Source organism: Struthio camelus, chromosome 2 (assembly GCF_040807025.1).
Source record: "Struthio camelus isolate bStrCam1 chromosome 2, bStrCam1.hap1, whole genome shotgun sequence".
NCBI lineage: Eukaryota > Metazoa > Chordata > Aves > Struthioniformes > Struthionidae > Struthio > Struthio camelus.
In genome coordinates, this window is record NC_090943.1 from 122,295,353 (window position 1) to 122,318,382 (window position 23,030).

General features: G+C 35.9%; 1 protein-coding gene across 9 annotated transcripts in view; it reads right to left on the bottom strand.

Moving 5' to 3' along the window:
• SS18 (SS18 subunit of BAF chromatin remodeling complex) overlaps positions 1-23,030 on the bottom strand; it is a 62,527-nt gene that overhangs the window by 27,124 nt on the left and 12,373 nt on the right. For 7 of the 9 annotated variants that reach the window (XM_068932413.1, XM_068932415.1, XM_068932416.1 and 4 more), the window contains exons 4-7: positions 17,090-17,243; positions 11,598-11,819; positions 2,573-2,740; positions 1,740-1,844 (exon numbers count right to left, since the gene is read on the bottom strand). In XM_068932413.1, the coding sequence (XP_068788514.1) occupies positions 1,740-1,844; positions 2,573-2,740; positions 11,598-11,819; positions 17,090-17,243 (649 nt within the window). The remainder of the gene's footprint in view (positions 1-1,739; positions 1,845-2,572; positions 2,741-11,597; positions 11,820-17,089; positions 17,244-23,030) is intronic. The other 2 variants (XM_068932418.1, XM_068932417.1) reach the window with 1 other exon arrangement.

The window sequence follows — 23,030 nt, forward strand, 5'->3', positions numbered from 1 at the left end:
AAAGCAGTGTGAAATATAACAAATAAAGCTCAATGAAGTTATGAACCATAGTCTATATTAAATTTTGCTCTGAAGTGAAAAGAGGAAAAAAAAAAAATCTCAACATTGACTTTTCCCTACAAACAGGATTCCTGGAAGTCTTAAGAAAACTTCTCTTGGATTGCATTCCAGTCATGAGGGGAATCATTACAAAAGAACCTTCCTTCTCAGAGACCACAGGCATCTCTGATTAAGAGACCAACACATGAAGTAAGCACCCTACCTGTTGGTTGTTTTAAGATCAAATACATTTTATCTTGCAGGTGACCAGCACATATCATATTGTTAACTCGGTCATGAAAATAAGCTGAAATTTTGTTAAAATCTGAGCTAAAATTATAGTGAGTAGCTAAAATAAGAACAAAATAAATCTAAAACTAAATGGTCTTTGTAATTATTTCTGCAACTGTACCATACTTCATTGACTGAGTCAAATATAAATACATAACCATTAACATAAGTTTCATAATCTATTCTTCTTACGTTCTGTATAACAGTAATAATGAGGCAGTTATAAAGAATAAATCTTTAGAAGGAGTAAGTCTTAGTGAATTCATCTGTGCTACCACAGAGCTGTCAATGAAAATGTCCAATTTCCCTTACCACAGTAAGTTACCTGTAACCATTTAAAGGTCATGTGTATAACATAAAAGTCCCAAAATGAAAGCTCAATAATTATGATTTAATGCAACATGTAAAAACACCTTTGCATGTACGTATCCAAAAATAACATGTGCAAGCTTATATGTAACACCTTTGGACATGGTCTTGAGCATCCTAAAAACTCAATTTAATAGAAACTAAAATTAAAATGACTAACTTGTGTCCTTTCATCTGCAACAAGGAGTTTCTTTGGCAAGTACACAGCTTTGTTTTGCATGTATTTTTTAGAACATTAATATCTACCACTTCCTTTGCACTTCATGAGATGCCATTAAGTTGCAGACAGGGTTATCACAGTAGCCAAGAGTCAACATCATTATTCTCCCAGTCTATGCTCAGCCTGAAAACAAGTAACTGCAACTCTCCTAACTCATAACCTAATCCAATAGCCTTCAAGACTCTAAATTCAAAGAAGAAGAATACAGTTGTGCAATTCAAAGTTAAGGTCTTGCCTTGAAAGCACTGGGGGACTTTTAAAGAGGATTCACAATTATAAGCTCCTCAGGGCAGCGACCATTTTATGCCTTTGTAAGACATTAATTAAACTAAGAGGCCCACAACATAGCAGCAATAAAACATTTTTGTGACTTATATTAAAACTAAAAGCTAAGTTAAAAAAACAGAAAAAAATATGTCTTTTAAGTTTTTCCATTCCAATAAAAACTTTCATAAGAGGATATCACCCCCTCTCTTTTTTACTATAAGCTTATGACTTCTAACTCAGCTCAACTATACTAGAAATAAGGAAGCCTTCACACTTTTAGACAAACTAATTATAGAATCTTCATTTTGAAATACTGTAACTGATATTATGGTAACAAATGGAAGTATTACAAGTTACATACTTTAAGTGTAAAATTAACTAATCATAATAACTTAAGCTGTAGTACAATTCTGAATTGGGACGTTTTTGTAAATGCAAGGTATGATATTCAATTACTATTCTTGCCCCAATCCCTACTTTTGGGCAATCTAATGTCTACATTAATACTGGGCAGGTATAGAAAATGGGAAAGTTAACATTTATGAGAGATTACCATCAGGGTAATATTGCTGGTTCATGCCTTCTGGAGGACCTTGTCCACCATGACTGTATTGGTCCCCATAATAGTCTTCCTGGCCTGAGTACTGCTGTGGTGGGCCTGAAAAACCACAACCAGTCAATACGTAAATAACTTGTTTTCTCTTTTATAATGCTTGCTAATTTCTGATTTTAGTATGAGAAATATTTCTCAAATGTACTCCCCACCCATATTGTTGCATTTCAGACAACATATGTAATCTAGTTTACTTAAAATACCCACACGTACACACACACACACACACACACACACAGAGTTGTTTGGCTGCACTAGATCTGAGCATATATATGTAGATAGATAGATATCTATATCTATCATACTTCATTTCTGAGCTCATTTTATGAATATGTATATAATAGCACTAAGGCATTAAAAATACGATTATTCCCCTTCTAAAAGGACTGTAAAGAAAAAAAAAAAAGATGCAAGATTGTGGAACTTTAACTGAAAATTCAGAACCAAACAGCTACTCTGCTCCTTTTCTAAACCTATCAATATTTTTAACATTAAAACAGAATTCCACATCAGCATATCTGAGATGCACTCTTTGAGATACTTTTCGTCAGAAAGAACTCAGAAGAAATATTTGTCTTCAAGTCTCATGGTGATACTAGTAATCTGTTGCTGCAAGAACCACCCTTAAGAGGATGATAAAAAAAAGTCCACAAAGTCTACAAATGTTACATACAATAATTGATCCAAATTTGATGTAAGCAAGAAAGTGATTTAAAATAGTTTTAAAGGTGGTTATTCAAAATTCATATAAAAACACTGAAGTAAATTCTTACCTTGCTGTGGTGGCCTATACGGAGGAATCTGTCTCTGACCCATCATGTGATTTCCTTGGTTAACTTGGCCCATCATTCCTATAGGTGGCTGCTGTCCCTGGTAATGCTGGCCACCTGCTTGTGGCATATTGTATTGCTGGGAAGGAGGCTGTTGGTGCATCATTGGACCTATAAAACGAAAAACATAGTGAGAACGTCTTCTGCAAAACATGACCTCTGATTAAATCTTTCCAAAAAATTTAATACTGAAACTCAATCTTAAAAGTGTGAGCTAAAAAAGGCAATATATTTCTAGTGCCCTCACAAGTATTAGTTGCTTCTGGACCTCTGCAAATGCAGGTAATCAATTCAGTGACCAAGTTACAGACTAGAACTCAGCCTGAACAGTAGGACTGCTTCCAATATAATTTTTCTTTAAACTACAGGCACTTTAGTTTACTCGTACACAAAGGTAACTGAAACATTTCCTCCCCCTCCCTTTTTTTTTTTTCCCCCCAAGTCCCTAAAAAGGAAGCATAGATGAAAACCTGATAGCTTGAAGCTTTCTGATAGATTGAAAATTGATAGACTGAGACTTTCAATATGACAAGTCATAGAAACATTATTTAACACTGAATTCCTTGGGGCATGGTTTTGATACACATCCATTTGTTATAGCCCATTAACAGGCAACTTAGCTGCTATCACAAAATATAAAATTTTACTTAGCCTTAGAGACTTGTACCACTGAGTCAGGCAATCACACAATAGGCATTATGCACAAAGGACCCCAGAAATACAGGCTCTGCCCACCACAGAACAGCCCCAAACAAGTCTGTAACAAAAATCTTCTTTCACAGCAAGCTGCAAAAAGTTAGTGAGCCACAGGAAGAGAACAGGAGAGAACAAATACTGTCAGTGTTGTATTAACTCAGAAAATGTGGTTAAGGTGGAACGTGAAGAAATGCAAACTTCACTACTGAAAACAGGCAATAACAGAGCTGCTATTAACACCCCACAGCAACAAAAGTGATGAGTAAGCCATTTGAATATATCTGATTGCAGGTCAGGTTGATACAGCTTTTAACAAAGAACAGCCTCCTCACTTCCTCCGTAGCAAAACTTCAGAAGAGAGTTATTCCAATATTACAAATGGGAGAACCAAACAGCTGTGACAGGGAGCTAAACTTTTTAAACAATACTTTGAGACGTTTACTCAAAGTGATACACATTTTACACTTTGTAATGTTGAAACCCTAAGTTTTTTGCAAAGAAGCTAATCAGTCTTGTTAAAAAAAAAAAACACACACAAAAAATACCCAGAAACAAAGTGAATCAAAGTACCAAACTAGCACAGCTTTTCCTTGTCCCCCTACCCAGAAATAAGGGAAGGTGTCATTTATTTCTTGTACTGAAAGCTACTTTTTGCTTTTAATTTTTGCTTAAATAAGTGGGTGTTCGAGCACAAGTAGAAAGTATATGTAGAAAATGTAGCACTGGAAATTTAACTAGATACAGTCAACACTGAGAACTGATTTATAGAGGGAAAGAAATACGTAGTCACTTCGGTCTTCTCTGTACAGGGTTACCAAAGAAAGTTAAGCCAAATTAATTAACAGTATGAATTCAAAGTCTGTTAGTTAAATCCCATTAAACCCCTGTGTGGAATCTCTCAGTGAGAAGTAAAGTGGTCTTAGTTCCATTAAGCTTAATTTTCCTCTGAAGATACATATTGGCTACTCTAAAGATGATCTAGTCATGCTTCTGTTCTCCAGCGTGAGAACTTCTGGGTTATGATTTTAAAATAATAAAACGGATTAAATTGAGATGCTGCAAGTATTTTTCACTTAACTACAATATATTTCATTTTTTGACCTTCTGAGCAAGTAGGTAATTCAGATCATTCCATTTCACAGTGTTTTTGCTTGGAAATACTGAGAAAGATTAATCAGCTTTGAAAAAAACAAAAACTTGTTGCCATAATGTTCCTAGATCTCAAGAAAGCTTGTTAATTAACAATATTAATATTAGTCACAATACTATGTGATAAAATGTGTTGGGTCCCCATGGTGCAGTGTAGAGGTTTTCTGCTTGCTTTTTAAATTAGAACTTCATTAACGCTTTGTACAGCCACAGTGAGAATTCACTACCCTGTATCACTGTGTATTGTGTTAATAACAGAGTGCCTGGCTTATTTCCAGTTTGTTCACATCTCTCTCTCATCAAAAAGATACCTCAAAGAAGAATCATGGTCTTTAACATCTCACAGAATAGAACCATTTTCTGCATAGCAGTTTTGAGGGGTGAGGGAACTTGAAAAATTTTCTTTTGAAAAACTAAGCCTACAATAAAGTTACATTAAAGTAACTAATATGGTGAATAAATGTGACTTAAAACTGTAATCAAGAAAACCCCTTTAAAATGTAGTCAAACTGTCTCTAGTTCATGATCTAAGAGTTTCTAATATAGCACGCTTTTTTTGAGCCCACGTAACATACAGATTTTGAAACTTCAATCAAATCACAGTACAACACATTCTAAGGAATGCCATGATCTCTTCCAGACTTCGATATAAGACATCACCATGGAAAAGCTCACAAAAAGAGCACTGCAAGAGAATGCTCACTCCTTTCAAAAAACTTTTTGGAAACAATCAGTTTTTGACAAACTTCTAGAACTATTTATTCTAGAGGGGGCAGAATGCTTGATTTGTACTGAGCCTGGAGTAAGCCCAAGAAAATATTATATAGTGCTATTACTGTAAATATACAGGTACAGAAATGGATTATAGTTTTTCCAAGAAACTTCAGTAACTTCAGCCATATAGGCACTGTAAGTATTTCTGTATATTAAGGAGGGGGCTTTCACATGTCATTATATTGTGAGCATTCTTAGGATAAAGGAAAGGCTGAAGAAAAAGATTTTGAGCATTAGTATTGCAGGTCATGTGAGAAGTGTGGGTACCTTTGGTAACCACTACATGGGCATTCAAAAAATGCACAGTGTAAACCCACATCAGTCTTGCGGAAGAAGGGAAAGTCAGTCAACAAGCGTAAGAAAGCCAGGCAATATGTGAAAATTGAACTATCGTTCATTTTTCAATTTCCTTTAATTAAAAGGTCTGCCTTTGTTCCATTATCAAGAATGCATAAAATTCTCCTCAGCTACTGAGTTCAAAGTCTTCTACAGCTACTAAAAAAAAAACCCGAAAAGTCCTCCTCCAGCCAGTGTCTCATATACAGGACGAGTATAGGGAAGAACAGGTGTGTGAATATAAGTAAAAATGGACTGGTACTGGAATATCTCATAAATCCAGTGACCTGTGGTTATTCTCTGTCAAGAAATTACTTAAGAAAACTGACAGCCTGTTCTCCAAATATTTAAGAAAAATGGGGAGAAACAGAAATGCAAACTAGAAGTAGGCGCCAGAGCAACCTGACAAATTTGAGACCAGAGATGCGTTGAAGATGAACGAGCTGCAGAAAACCGTAGCTGTATAAAACAGCCCCTTAACCTTGCCTCTTCTGCTGAAGGTCAGATAGTGGTGACCAGGGCTATAAGAGGACAATAACTGCTGACATGGTCGAAACTTCTGAAAAGCAGGGAAATGAGGAACTGTACTCACAAGTGAACTGCTGGTACTGCTGTTTTGGTGGAAGAGCTAAGGGAGTACGCTGGGTCTAACTGAAAAGCAATAGCACAAACTGTTTCTTCTGTCTTCAATAACAGACTGGCTTTGTTGCCAAAAAAAAGTATCTACTATTTAGGTATCTCACATTGTGCACACATACTGATACAGCATCCAGATATCCACATTTAGATTATCAGCAAAACGCTGCACCAGATACTCTAAATTTCACTTTTGTGTACACTGTTATACAATCACAAAACGCATGCCTAGAAATTTGGTGGCCCTCGGTAAAATTTTTTATTTTTTTTTGCAACCCCCAAGAACAAAAACACACACATTCATAGGAAATACTTGTTTTCAGACATAATTGATGATGATAACTCCTGCAAGACCTAGCTTAGGAACTCTACTATAGGGCAAGTTTAACCCTCAATTTTCTCAGGGTCCTTGATAAAAGCTAGAAATTCCACTAGAGTCCAGATACCCTACTCAAATGGACCAAAATCTTAACAGCTTTTTTAATATTAAGGGTCAGTTTACACAATGTCTCAAAAGACTTAAAGCTTTCAAGATATAAAGTCTTCTGCTACTCCTAATGTGCAATTTAGACCATAAATTAATAGTAGTAGAAACTATTCCACATTTTCACTTCACAAAGTCTTCATCTCAAACGCAATTTGAAGTTTCTAAGCCTAACCTTTTCAGATGTCATTTAAAAATAAACAGAGGAATATGTCAGACCAAAAAAAAAGCCCCAACAGTTACCAACATTGTCTTTCACGTTTCACACTACAGAAGAAAGATTTATTTCTCTATCAAGAACAAGTACTGTGACACCTGTTTCCATCTTTGTCTTCTCAAGATAGGAGAACTGCAGTGTGTTCTACAGCTAGACGTCCTGCAAAGCCAGCTGTAGCACGATGGCACTTCACATTTTCAAAACAATTTTATTTCTCTTTAATAGGTTAGCTGTCCAAAATATTGGAGTTTAAGTCTACTGAGACTGATGAGCTTCATCCATGACACACTACGGCTACCATAAGCAGATGAGGTATTCAAACTAACAGCCTCTCTATATGGCAATGAACAGATAGTAAGATATTCACAAAGGGTCAACCGTGGAAATCATTTTATCCCAAACTGTCACAGCCTAAATATGTTTATGTTTTGGGTAACATAGGGTGTTCCTATCTTTCTACTCCTTTATGTGGGCAACAAAAGTAGATAAGAATTCCTCTCCTGCCTAGGTTCAACTGTCTTTGCGATCTCTTTGTATTTATTCTAAAACTTAATGGATTTTAAGTTTATATAAATGAAATTGTCATTAAAAACCTTACCATCACTTTTCAGAATTACTCCTCTGCAAATGACCAAGTCAATATGACATTCTCATGTACAGTTCAGCTGTTAGAAGTAAACTAATCCATCCCATCCCCCTAAGCCTTTCCCAGAAGCAATGTCTAATGCCCATTAAATAAAGATGGAAGAGTCCGGCAACTCAGTTCAAACACTTCTGGCAAGGGAAGGGACTCTAGCAAAACGACCTGAAAAACATGACTTCTGAGACGGCCAAGCTATTGCTTCCTTGGTCCCTACTTCCAAAGCATTTGAATTCTACAGTTCATATTCTATGAACAAGAAAGATCTGTTCAATACAGGCAAGAAGGAGTTTTCATGCAAGTTTCACGTTCTAGAAAATTCTGCCTACGCTTCTCCCTTGAAAGGCTAAAAATTAGCACGAGATCTTTTTAAAGATCCTTTTAAAATCATCTTATTCAACATAATCTAACTAGCTTCCCATACATAGGGGAAAACCACCCATAAGAAAGGAGTTTTTAATACATTCACTCAGCCACTGCTGATTCCTATCTTTTCCACAGAAGTAGCAAATGTTCCTTTGGATTTCCCAGAGTGCTATGGTAGCTTTTTGACTAGGAGTGACCTGCAGAATCTTCTACTTAAACATTCTGCTTCTTAAGTCCAGAACAACCAAAATTCTTGTTTTAAATGGATTGACTACATGAGAAGCAAAATTTTAACAGTATTATTTTTATTTAAGACATTCCTTCGGCTAGCATTTTATAAACAAGTGCAAACCAGTAATGGGTATAGACTGGAGACAGAAAGCAAATCTAACAACGGGTTTTGTTACTGTGTGTTGTATTTTAATTGTAACTTCCTTTTTTTCTCCTAACACAATCTGACTCAAAAAGGTATATGCAGTGAGATGCTTGAGAGAAAGTGCACAAAAAAAGTTATGCCATAAACACTCAAAAATTAGAGGAAACCTCTCTGTGTTATGGCGTTTTTTTCTATTTTATGATGGCATGTTTTTTTTCTACAAGTCTTGCTTCATTCAGGACACAGTAGATATTAATTGAAAAGCTACTCAGTATTTTTTTTCATTCTAGTTGTTCAGTGTGAGATGCCATGCCTATTCAAACTCTGCTACAAAGATAGAATTATTAATTTACTCATGGGCTTTCTTATAGCACTCTTAACTAGAATGTCCAAATCTTCATAATGAGTATACTTCACAGCACTCCTGTGAAATCAGATGGTATTATAATCTCACTATCATGTTCATTCCTCTACAGAAGGGAGGCCCATGCAGGGAAAGATTAAGGTCAAAAACATCTACTAGTTTTTAACACCAATTTGAGATGCTAAGGCCTCATCTTTCAGGATATTCAGCATTATATTGAGCTAGTGTTTTAACTGATAGGAATAGCAGGATCTCACATTCTCAGTATGGATTACATCATACGAGGCAAAGAAGCAAACCTCGTTAAGGGCTCACAAATACTTCCTGACAGCAGTAGTGACCTCCAAAAAATTTTGGTTTCGTTTGTTTCTCAAAAGCGGCACACACTACTGATTTAAAAAAAAAAAAAAGCTTCAAGTCACAATCTGTTTATTCCCTTTTTGTTTGATTGCATCCAAGTGTACTTCCTATCTGCTCGTTCTTGTTTCTTCACTTAGATGAGGAGTCTGCAAGCGTTTGGGTTTGGCTGGTCCATCTGCTCAGCCAGACCGAATCTTGGCTACCTCTCTGAATCTCTTTCACAGTCTCAGACTTGTCTGCCATTCTTCCCCCTGCTGTCTTGAAGTCACTGGAGAAGAAATATTTCCCCTAATTTGCCACCAAGCCTCACAAGAAATGCAACAACCAGGAGTGGAAAATGGAAGAAATATATTACATAGACACGAATATTCTCAGGTCAAAGAATTAATGTACTGGTACCTAAAAAATGCACATCTTCAATACTGAAGATACCCATGGGTATTTAAAATTTGACTAAGCTGGGACAGTATTTTCACTGAAGGAGCAAAATCATTTTGCTGGTAGAACAGACAAATTTCTAAGCCTTGCTACAAGGCAAGGGGCACCTCCCTTTACATATGAAGTACTCTATTTAGTAATGTTTTTGTGCAACACATACAATATTTTAGAGAATGCAGTTTTTCACCCCATTTTCAGAAATACCCCTATACTTCTGAATTTTTTTGTGGAACGTTCACAGTTTGAGGCAGACATTTGACACGGAAAAATCTCAGCCTAGAGGGTCAAAATTGGAAGGACTCATAACGCGAAACTTCCTGTGACCTTAAGTCAAAGTTTAAACTCAAGTCAAAGCTACCAAGTCAAAGCTACCAAATCCAACGATACAACTGTTCTAAAACTATTTTGTTCTTGTTCTCCAGCCTAAGATTTGGTTAGATACTCCTTTATCCTTTATTCCCCAAAGTTACTACAGTACTATTATTTGTCAGGAACAGAAACCTTTCAAGTGTCTTTCAGCCTAATTTCTAATGAGCAATTTCCAAGTTTGACAAAACTTTTGAAAATATGGCAGGAAAATATTACCAGAAGGAGTAAAGGACAATGTTTTGAGACGGGAGAATCGTTAGTCCTAAGCTGTAAGTCAATCATACAAAGTAAGTTGTTTTCTGTAGAGCAATTAAGTGAACAGCTTCCTCATACAAAGTACATATTTACTGCTAACTCTCTGCAACTAAGAAATTTGAACTGAGCATGCATAGGACTTTTCTAAAGTGTCTTACAAGTTTTATAAAATTGCTCCATGATGTATTGCCCAGAATATACAGATACCAATTTAGAAACAAAAATATTCCCAGTTGTGATGGCTTCCTCTGCTACATGCCCATTTTTTCCCCTTTCCTTTATTATCAGACTTGAAGAACGATACCATTAACAATGCGGATGATGCAAGACTCAGACTTTCTGCTTTCGCTACCAGTAAGTAAACCGCAGAAACATATGGTTTGTCTTGACTCATTTGGGGTCACATATTAGCTTCATCTTCCATATGTTATGAACCTCTAAGTGATCTAATAAAGTATACCTCACGAACTACTGACATCTATATAACAAAATGGAGCTTTGGCCTCCAGTGAGAGTATATTGTGATAATAAGAACCCATGCCACTGGAGCATTATTTTTTTATAAAGTACCAAAAAGAGTCTTCAAAAAGAGAAAAGTGTTTTCTCCTACAGCATCAGAAAGGAAGAAAAACCTCAACCCAAGCCATATCCTTCAGCTAATTTGTCTTTAATAAGAGTTCATACAGACTGAATAAAAATGCTTACTGCAACCATGGCACAAGCATTTTTAAAAAAAATTCTACAGCATCTCTTCTAGTGGGTGGTATGTTTGGATACAGCATAGTAACAAACCCAACAAGTAAGCTGAAAATACTGCTTGCTGGCTTGTAAAGCACGTTTATGAGAAAATGCAGTATCGCTACTATTTAAATAATTTGGTCTGTTGTGACACTAATGAAGTATTTTAATAGTGCCAATGTCCTTGCGCTTCAACAAGGACCATACTGTCAACAGGATACATCATCTGTTTATGCTATGCAAATATCCTAGACAGAAAATTAGTTTTGAATTTTACTATATACACAAGGACATCTAACAACAGTAGGGAGCAGCAGATTTGTTCCTGGAACTGAATTTTATTTCTTAAGATTAAAAGACATTCCAAGCTAAAGCAGCATGTTGCAAAGAAATAAGACTAATTAGGCATAAAAATCTGAGGGCTACCTGGCTTTAATTTTTCGATTTACCCAAGATACTGAAGAGTAGAAAGATGTATTTCATCAACTTGCACAATAGTAATGCGTAGAAATGTAAAACCTGAGAAAGATAAACAGCAGTTCAAATTTATAACCCATGAAAACAGATCCAATCCCTGATTTTCATGCAACACCTGAGAACAGTTCAATGACTGCAAAAAGAAAGAGTCATTGACACAAATGAGAAAGGAGATGAAGAGTTATCAAACATAGGACAAATAGCACTAATCTGCAAGAAAAAACCTTTAAAAAAGAAGTCTGTATGTGAGAACTGTTTCATTTTTTATAAAAGCTAACAAGTGCTTCACTTACCTTGGTTTGGTTGCATGTTCATGTTTGGTCTGGGACCATAGTTGCCCATTGGCTGTCCCTGGCTCATAGTCATCTGATTCTGCACTGGCATACTCTGTGATGATGGCACTGAATGATTATAACCGCCCATTGACCCATGGCTACTTGAAGGCATGTTCATGGAACTGTTTGTCATATTGAGTTGGTTAGGTCCAGGTCCTTGCATAGGCATATGGTTAGGTCCTTCAGGGGAAAAAAAAAAAAAAGGGGGGGGGGGGAAAAAGAGTTTTACACTAGATACCATAAAGCAAGTAAATATAGTCACGCTGAATCACAAAACTGGAGTCATTAAATACATTTACTTTAAAACAGAGCTAAAGCACGAAGCATTTGCTAGTAATTTCCTGACCTGGTTAACTCCTAAAATACAGTTAACAACTGCCAAAGCTCAATTTTCTTTCGCAGAGCAGCTGAAGCAGCTGTTAAAACAAAACTGTAAATTATTATAAAACCCATCTTACACTCACATCAGATGCAAAGCTAGTCTTTTTAATACTTGCTCAACATGCCCTGAATTTCAACCTGAACTGCGCTCGAAGGGAGTATAGCGGGCTCAGAAGGTTAAAAAAAATTCAGCTGTAATATTTTTGTGTATTCAAACAAATCATACTAGACAGTTTTTTGAACTAAAGATTTTTTTTAAAAGGTCAGGTAGTATTAACATTGATAAGGTAAAAAAACATAGATAATAGATATTGTTTAAGGTATATTTAATGTTGTTTGACCACCAAATATATAACAAACATTTTGCAAGTGCATTTACTGATTACTGGGGTGGGAGGGAATGACTGGAAAGACAGCCACCAGATATAAGCTCACCTCTCTCCATTGCAGAGACACAGAACAACAATAATCTGCTCATATACCCATGTGGTAAATTACACCTCTTCACCCTTTACTTCCTCCCCGTCCTGGCAACACAGGTTGGAGTTGGATTGCTCTTTGAATTACATCTACTCTCAATGAATATTTTAAAAAGCACAAACGTTACAGCTTGCCAGCGTGCTACTCACCAGTTTACCCATTACTTTAGCTGGGAGAAGTGAGCAGTGATTAGGAGCAAAATTAATAAGGTTGGACATAAATATGATAAGAAAAAAAGCCAGCAAAATGCAAGGATTACGCATGTGACAAGCGCCATATGAAGAATTTATGAAGCTATGAATAACTACAGTATGTGACAGAGAGAGTAGTCAACTGTAAACCAGGCAAGTGTTGATATGCAGAGTTTGTAAAGAAGACACCACTGCTGCCAAACACGCCACATATTTTTCTTGTTACATAAGCTGCCAAAAAGCTATGAAGTAGAGAAAACGTAGAAGAGGAACCCAGGAGAAGTTATTCCAGTGGAGTTGTAGGAGGATATAGTGATTTGGTTATGTATCTCCGCATGCAGAAAAAGTTATTTGCCTTCAGATGAAAACAGCTGCTGAGTATTGTCTTAGTCAAAGAAATAACTGCACTAATCTTGGACAGAATGAAGGCAAAAGCAAGCATTCCGACTAGGAGAGTTGTACTCAAGGTCAGAGAGGCAACACCAACTGATCTGCAAGCAAAAAGATGCAGAAGGAAAAGATAATGATGGTCAAGGATCACAGCTAATACAGACAACTTAAAGAAGCAGAGAACATATTTAAAGCGACTCCTCTGGCCCTTTTCGGGACACCTTGCTGAAAAGAACACCTAAGTTTATTTTATCACGAAAAGTGAAAAGGATAATAAAGATATCATATGTGCAGTTCACTGTTGCTGCAGAACAGAAAGTAAAATTAAGTTAAGCAGAGATTGCTGAATTGTACAAAGGCAGACTGACCACAAATACAGAAAAAAAGATCGCAGTAATACAGGATTATGATCACAACAGGGAACTATAGATGCCTATACTGCCACCTCTCCAAATGGAGAGCTCCTAGCTCCATAACAAAGCAAATAAGAAGGCGGTTTAACTGGGAAATACATGAGACCATCCCTAACAATGAGATCTTCAATGTGTTAAGGGAAAGCTAAGATGCAGAAAAGCTCCAGATGGTGGTGCCAAGAAATTACTACAGGACTGTGAGAAGACTTTAAGAAATAAATTGAGAAAGTAGTAAGAGATTAGTGCTAGAAAGTCAGCACTTGGGAGTGTTTATTTACTTTTTGTTTAAAGGAAGAAATTGTCAATAACAGATTTTACAGAGCTTTACAGAAGTAAAGAAATTATTGATACTCAGGAATAAAAGAAACAAAATGAGGAAGATGGGGGGCGGGGGGGAAACACACACAATGCAAGAGAGAAGAGAAAATGTCAAACACGTGCATGTTCTGGGATCAAAAACAGCAAGTTTGTTAGCAACAAACTGGGAGACAAGGATGGGAAAAGCTGAGACCATCCTATGAAGAAAACCTTCCAAATGAAAAATAGTAAGAGAAAGTTTGACACATGATATAATGTTTTTATTACACAAATTGCCAAAATACTTGAGGTTCTCCTGCACATAAGGACAGAACAATTACTTTTTTGTAATATGAAGGAACTATGAAGAAAAAAATATGAACGAAACATGAAGAGCATATCTGTCTTTAAAATAACTGCTTTACACCCTATACTAATTAGATTCTATGCTATATAGAAGTTAGTGGAATAAACATCTTTTTTGACCATAAACCAAAAAGTGGTTAAGACAAAAATTATGAACAGTCTCTGAGCTCTGAGACTAAGTCATAAGTCTGCCCAAATGCATTTGGGAGTGCATGCATAGGAAAGAAGAATTCCAGAAAACTTGTTGGTAATACGTAAGTACCCATTATTCAGGAATGACAGCTACCAGTCCCAAGACCTTTACAGAACTCTATGGCCAAGTCTGACCTTCCAACTTTCTACATGGAAATCCGTATTATAAAAACAGGCTCAAGGAATTAGACAGATGACCTACTATCAGTTCAACCCAGTTCTTCTTCCACACCAACACCATCCATACTTTGAACTACACAAACTCAATGAATGTAACCCTTCAAACAAGTCTTCTTTCAGTTAAAGCCATAATCTGCCACAGGTACAAATAAGATTCAACTTCACTAAAGGCTGAAAAAGGTCTGTCATGACTGCCTTCCCTGATAAGAGGATACAGATACTTGTCTGCCAAGGGATGCAATTAAGGGCCTCAGCAGTACTTCAAGTCCTTTAAAGACAAGAACACAAGCATGAGAAAGAGAAAAGTCATCCCTTGCCCTTTAAATAACAGGACAGGTCTATGGCAGAACTTTAAAATCAGCTCAAGCACTGACCGTGACTAGACGGCTCTTTTAATCCTCCCATCACTCCTTCCACCCACTGTCAGGCCTGTGGAATCCCTGACTTGGAGGAGACTTTCCAGAATTTCTTAGCTGGTGTTTTTAAAAACTTGGATTTTACTTCTTCCAGGCAGGTCAACTCTTGGTTGTCTTCCCAAAATTCTCTTTGTTTACATAGGAATGACTTAATTCTATTTGAACAGATCATCTCTTCAGATATTTAAAGCTTTGTATCTAGCTTCCATTAAAAAGCAACTAAATTTTATGGTAAGTGTCCTATGAACAGAAAGTAAATGCATACACAGAATAAGTGATTACAAGTATATGCCTATGAAATATAGAAAGGTGCAAGTACAGGCAAACTAGCATGCACTTAAAAAAAATTCTGTTAGTTATCCCCTTAATAAGACAATTCTGCTTTCCCTTCTTCAGAGCATAACTATGAAACAATTTTAGCATGCTTTCCTAATATTAGAGATGCCCTCATCTTAAGCTGTTTATCTTCACATCCTCAGAGACAACCTTAAAAAGAGAAAGGAAGGAACAGACATTCAAAAAAGGGAGTGCATTGGAAGAATGGCTAAATTAAAGCTTAGATGGAAACTGTATTTAAATATCTGTCTAGGTGAATACTCAAACAAATCTATTTACCTTCCACATATTTTCATAAGGGCTCTTTCTTATTCTATCTAATTACAAAATATGTATGTTTAAGCAGTGACTTTTCTCCCCTGTGGTTCTGCAGTAAAGTCATTATGCTCACATTGTGACTTAGTAATCCTTCTCCTTGGAAAAGATCATTATAATAACAATAATATGATTACACTAGAGGGTCAAAGAGACTGATATGTGAGAGGCAATGCTGTTCTCCGTGGGAGATGATGGATCTTAGGTGGATAGGAGACTCCTCAACCAGAATACCTCTGCTCTACTTAGGGAGCAGCACGTATTGGTCTTTCCACTTCCAAATGCAGACCATGACCAAAGTGTGATGAAACTAACTTCTCTAGTTCATTTATTAGACTTGTTATATGCAGCCTCTGCAGGCTATTCAGCTACTTTTCTCAGAAAAGTTGTCACTAACGTTATCAGGTCAATTTTATCAAGATTTGAAGGGAAATTAGAGACTACAGCAATTGTTACATTTTTACCTTCATATTTTAAATTTTGCACAGTGATTTACTATTTTTATTGCTATAGAGCTCATTCTTGTGAATTTTCGAGAGGTGAATTTTAAAAGATCCTTTGACAACAGTTGCCTTTCTTGGAAGAATCAATAAATTGAAGAGCTTGTGTATGAAAAGTTCCTCCATATACAAAAGAAAAGGGTCCTGAACAAGAAGAAACCTGAGAATGCAATTGTAAGTTGAAAACCAATTCACACAAAGTAGGCACTAAGACTTTATGCGTGGAAATACTGGAAAACAGCCTCCTTATAGAGAGGCAAGCTCTTCCAGTGCTCCCTCCATTCTGATATGACTGCTGAAGGGAGCAGTTACTCCAAAGCCAGGTTGGTACAACGTGAAATTTTATCATCTTGCTTCACTGCTTTGTTTTTTGACTTTTCAAGCACTTTTCTTTTTATTACAAAACAGGATGACATAAAAACTGACTTAAAATTTACACCTGGAACAATGATCTGGAGGCCATTTCTTTACAAATTCCTTACCATTCAACATGTCTCCAATAATAAAGAACACAGAAGATTAGTGGAAACTGGATGGCTTTCTGTATAAAAGGGATCGAATTTTGTTACGTTCACCCAAGCTTGAAACGTCCTCTTTAAGATATATCTATTTTATTACTATCTAATTATTTAGCTATGATGATTTCACATTATCTTTTTAAGGAAGGATTTGTATTAATTCAGCCACAGGCCAATACCTTTCTCCAATAAGCCTTCTAAAGCCAGCTGTACTGCATGGTTTCAAACAGACTAAATTTAGCCAGTTCTGTTCATCAGAGGAATGCTGTGTGTCAGCTACATCAAAGCCCAAGGGCAGCCTGATAAACACTGAATACAGGTCACGTAGCTCTGTAGCTAACAAACTCTAAGAGAGCTTGTACTCGGGGGCATTCAAAGCAGTTTTGTCATCAACAATCTAGTATCCCTTGAGCCCCCATGTCGTTTCAGTTGCTAAGCAACGCTGGTGTTAATGTCTTAGAGGAGAAAAACTTACCAGGCATCTGGCCGTTCATCTGGTTCTGCATGTGTGGTGCAGGAGGGCCCCCACCTACCATACCATCTGAAGACATGTTGTGAGAACGTGGAGGTGGGGGAGGGCCACTCTGACTCATCCCTCCTGGACCCATAGGCATATTCTGTGTGGGTGGCTGAAAGGAGACAGTTTAGTCAAACAAGAGAAGCAGTTAGTCTGACAAATATATTATATGTACATACGGTACAGCAGTTGCCTATATTGTTAAGCGGGGTATGAAAGAAAGCACTGAAAAGCATTTTTTTCTGATACACTTAACTCCTCTCAATATTAATTTTGAGAAAACATTTAATATTCCTATCAATTTTACATGAAGTATTATATACAGGCAACACTACAGCACCTTCAAGCATTACTTTGAAATAAAAAAAATATAAAACAATGCCTCATTAAAAAAAAAATTATATCCAAAACAGGTTAAAGATTGCTGGAATTACTCTCCTCCACATACACAGAAAAGCTTTCCTTCAAAGCAACATCTTTTCAACAGAAAAATAACTCTTCTGTTACAATTCTCTCACATCAACAATTTGTTGCTGTTAACAGACCTTGCACCAGGACAAAACAGGTACAACAAGAGATGAAAACCTCTAAATGCTCATGGAATAGCAAAAATTTGCACCTGGGTGTGGTAAAACATTTGAGATCTCTTCTCTTCTCTCCCCTGAAGCACTGAAGGCCTAGTTCATAATTTTGTGCCAAACACCCCCTACAGACTGGAAGCACATTAGTGCTGGCCTCCAAAGGTCCAGAGACAGCTGCCTAGAAAGGATGTTTTTGGCAAATTTCCTAATGAAATTGTGAGGAAAATAACTGAATAACCTTGAGAGTTCAAAGAGGGAGAGCAAGAAAAACAACAAATACAGGGGGGAATTTACTATTAGGTTCTACTCAGGGCAATGTAAGGAGACACAGAAAATGCTAGTAGTTTCATTTTCCTATTAAAAACACCTGTGAGAATGTACTTAACCTCCTCACATACCTGAGCTTGCAAGGGAATAAAAACAACCTCTGTGACAGGGAAAGCCTAGGTCTACGGTTTTGAAGACCCTCTCTAAGAAGCCATAACCATTCATGCAAAACGCTTTCCTGTGAGATAATGTGTCTATTTTCCAATAGATCTCTTCACAGAAAGAAACAAGGGGGTAAACCCTAGGTTTTTCCCTAGTCCTGTCTCTTTACCTAAGAGGAGGTTCATAAGCACAACACACAATAGAAAAAATAATTCCTTCAAAACGTGTAAAGCAGGATACCTCTTTTGCCTTGGAGAGGGCAACATATGGAACAAGGGCATTAACGTAGGTAATAGAGAGACATGCGCTCACTTCTCTGGGGGTGAATGGCTGTGTGATGGTGTTATAGTCACTATCTATTTTTTCGACATTCTCTTCCAAAGACACTGCCCCTTCAAGTATTTTCCTTGCTATATTAAAAAAAAATCCTCAAGAAGTTAGAAGAAAGGCTTTTTTTTTTTGGCAAGAGGAAGGAGATGACTTATCTTACTAAATTCCTTTCATTCCTCCACAATGAAGAGAATGACCTTTCATAAGCAAGTTCCTTCCTCATCTTGTAGTAGAGGAGGCAGAAGGTAAAAAGGTAAGATTAAAAGGCAGCTCTACTCTCTCAAAAGTATCAGGAGTGAAATGCAGCTCCATTTTGCTTGATCTTTCTTCACTAATGAAGTCAAGAAGGGAGAAGAAAGCCCACTCCAGCTAAGTCTTGCTTCTCACCCTCAAAAGCCTACTATCATCCTACTTTGGCATCTAACATTATTTAAAACAGATGCACAGAGAAACAAGCAAAAATAAAGCTAGGAGACTATTTTCCCTTTTGTTTGAGAAAGAATATTTCTTGAAACACCAAACCGATACACACTTGGTATTACTACATGAGTTGCTAGAGATCAGAGCGTAACAATAAGCCCGTTTCAGCACGGAGCAGAGCCAAAAAACCACCAAGCTGGAATGAATAAACCATGCCAGTATTTTCCTGTTAACTTTTCAAAATTAAGGTGAACTTCTTAGTCGGACTTCAAATTATAGACCATTATAAATCCACTGCTCACATAACATGCTGACAATGAGAAATGCTGTAAAGTACTAAAAAGAAAAAAATAAATTAGGCTGTACATAGGATTTTTGCAGGTGTAATTGCCAAAGTTATGAATATGTCCACACCTTTATGCACGGTAAGATGAGCACAAAAATTCCAATGGCTATTTTAGACAAAACTATATTTTCCAGCTCTAAATTTATTCTGTACGTTTTCTAAATATGTATTGGTTAAACATTGAGGTAGACACTGGAGGTATCAAGGACAGAATTCAGAGACCAAATATTCAAGGATAGAAAAAAAAAACCCCATACACTAACAATTTTTAAAATTACATTAAAACAAAAACCTGCAAGAACCACTGGAAACTACATGGGAATGGAGGGAGTAATTAAGGGGACAAAAAAAAGGCACTATCAGAAAATAAGCATGAGAAGCTTCGGGATATGGGAACACTCCTAAGACCACTGTGAATCCATTTGAGATTTTTGAGAAAAATATACAAGAAAAAAGTCCAAGCTGCTAACATATGCAACCTTCTTCAAAATAAACTACCTTATGAGATGACTGGAAGGTAGCAAACACTCCAGCTCTTTTTAGAAATAAAATAGTAAGATCAATTCCAGGAATCACCAATCTGGAAGCAATAATTAGAGAATTATAAGACTCCAAAAGTAATAAAAGATAAAGATAAGTTGGCGAAGTGTGTCAATAAATGGCATTGCATCTTTCTAATCTATTTGAATTTTTCAAAAATATATACCAAAAACGTTTAGCGGCATACGTAACAAATTTTTTGATAAAAGTTTTTTGACAAAAACTTTTTGGAAAATACTTTGTCCAGGGCTATACACTTTTTTTTTTTTAAATCAGAAACTGTCCATAGGGAAGAAATAAGCAATACCTTTATGCTAAGTTTAAAGGACAAATGAACACATGAAGATTTCCTGGAAATATTTATTAGTAAATGTCAACATCTGAAGATGCTACAATGCTAATAATGGAAAACTATGGAAGAAAGAAGCAGCAGAATGATGACAGGTGAAATGCAACACAGATAAACTTAAGGAATCACATTGGATTTTGAACATTCCTCTCTCCCTCAGAACTCTACTGACATTGCAACTACTATGGAAAAAAAAAAAAAAAAAAGACCTAGAGAGTTTGGTGGGAAGATAAAATACAACCCTCTTGCCCCACCAACTATTCTAATTACGTATGTTCTCTTTCTGACTGTTTGCAGTGCTTGTTACATCAGGAGTGAGGTACAAAATAAGAAATAAAGTGCCGTGGTATTTCTGATATATGTTCAGTTTGAGGAAAGTAACCAGAGGGGGGAAAAAAAACCAAAAAAAATAAAGCAAAAGCAAAAGGATTCTAAAGACAAACACCCAGTGACTAGAGAATTCAAATATCTTTCACCTAAACCAAGTTGCAAAGGACTTTTCTTTTATTAAAAGAAAGGAAACAAACACAAGAGGGTATGACAGAAATACAATTTAACATATGATACAGAGAAAGTAGTTGATCCACTTTATGCTTGAACAACAAAATACCCCAAGGGAATAGTCAATAAAATGAGAAATAACATTAAACATTTAAGACACTATATAAATCACATAAATCTGAGGAATTCATCAACATAAGGCACTAGAAGAAGGTCTAAATAGGATTCAGAAGTAATTATACAAATATATATACAATGAAAATAGAATTATACTATGATATTTTTAAAGTTTGTTTTAAGCCTTCATATCAGGGTCATAAACCAATCACTACCTGAGAGTAATTAAAAATAAATGCCTTCTGCTGATATAATAGATCCTCTAGGGAAATTCCTCTGGAGTTTTTTTTTTTTTTTACTGGCCACAGCCAAAAGAAAAAAGAAAAAATTGATTTAAAATGGCATCTTCCCTGTTTTTATCAGAGTTAATGCAAGCTTTTAGAGGTGATGAACTTCTTTTAAATCTTTAATTACAAAAAACCCTTGTGTCATTTAACCTTTACAGTTCTTCATAAAAGTTATGGAAATTGGCTATCTCTAGGAATATGCACTAAGCATAAACAGATTGTTTAAAACATAAATTGACCATACAGAATTCAAAAGTCAAATGCTAAAAAACAAAAATAAAACTCATACTCTTTTTTAAAAGCAAAGTGACCCAACGTGAATCTCACTCACTCAATCTAAATACGAAAGATGAGATTACATCCAAAGAAAGCCAGGTCGACAGAACAAGAGGAAAGGCTACTTCCCTCTTCTCGCAGAACGAGGGACAGAACGGAATGGAAAGGAAATTAAAATCACTGCTGGTTTTGTTCCAGTTATGAAATAGAAAATACTTTTTACTGATAGTAGAATATTAAATAAGTTTAAACAATTAAACATAAGCTCAGCGTTAGATATAGCTTCACTTGCAAACCTTTTATTTTTGGCTCTCTTCCCCAAATACACAGGTTGTAATTTCTACTCACTATAAGCCTTTAAAATTTATCAGAGCATGAAAACAAATTATAAGGTATTTTGTCTAACTCTGGAAGGCTAAACTGGAGAGATTCAAGTTTACCTGCAACTATGACCAAAAAAAGAAAAAAACACAATAGAAAAAACAAACATTAAATTTTAACCGACAATTTTCAGCAAACAAAATCCTACTAACCTGAAAAGTCATTTGGAAGTATATACTGAAAACAAAGTCTCTGCACTATATTCAAGCTTTTCACTTTTTCAAGGTTTTCCTTTGAAGTAATAGAAGAGATCAGAAGCAAGAGAGCAAACAAACAATTTATCATGGTGGAACTGTACATCTGGAATTTTCATCAATTATCTCTTTTCTATCCTAGTTCAAATTATCAGATTTTGTTTCACATCAATAGCAGGTTAAAAGATTTGTTTATGGAATACTCATTGCTATAAAAATCCAGATGGAATACCAACTCACTAGTCAAAATCTTAAAGCAGTAAAAATGTAAAAGATAAATTTCGTTAAACACACCAAATGACACTAATCCATATATTATAAAATATGTATTGTTATTTATATTGTCACAAATACAATTTTGCTGCAGTTCTCCAGAACAACAATTAAAAGCTACGCACAGTACAAATATAAAAGCCTTTCTGATCTTTCTAGAAGTAGAGAAATGCTCAAACTCAGGATTTAAATCATCTTTGTTTTCATTTCTCAAATATAATTTTCTGCAAAGCAAAATATCCCAACCCAGGGGGTACCTTGCCCTGCAATCAGCTGCTAATATCACAGCCCTTGTCCCAGTCTCAGAGAACAGTTGTCTGTTGATAGGTGGTGATGGCACCTGCAGAGTACTTACTGAGGTGTCAGAGTGGGAAGAAAGATCATAAAGGAATAAATTTCTGAGATTTGAAAAAAGGTGAGATTTATTTAATTGGTTTATGTCTCTTCTTCTATCAGAAGCAGGATATTCTTGTACTAAAAATATCTTAAAAGAAAAAAAACAACCTATATCAATTCTCAGAATATGTAGTACTTGGGGGCAGGGGAAGATTTCTGTGTGAAAAGCATTTACAATCATGTCTAAAAGGGAAGTTTAATTAGAAACGTAATTTGTGCTCTCACTGCTGGAAGTACAAGTTGTGACACTAGCAGTAAGGAATTCTAAACTTAGAATGACAACCAGCAGTTTCTAAATCTCCATTTATATTAATATCTTCAAAAGTAAAAAGAATTTAGTATTTGAACAAAATGTTAAAATATTTCATAATGTAAACAATAAAGCATTTTGTCCAAAGAGTAAAATGCAATTCTTAATCGTTTCAAATTGTACAACTGACTGTGTAAAAGTACTTCATTGGATGAATATTATTTGATGT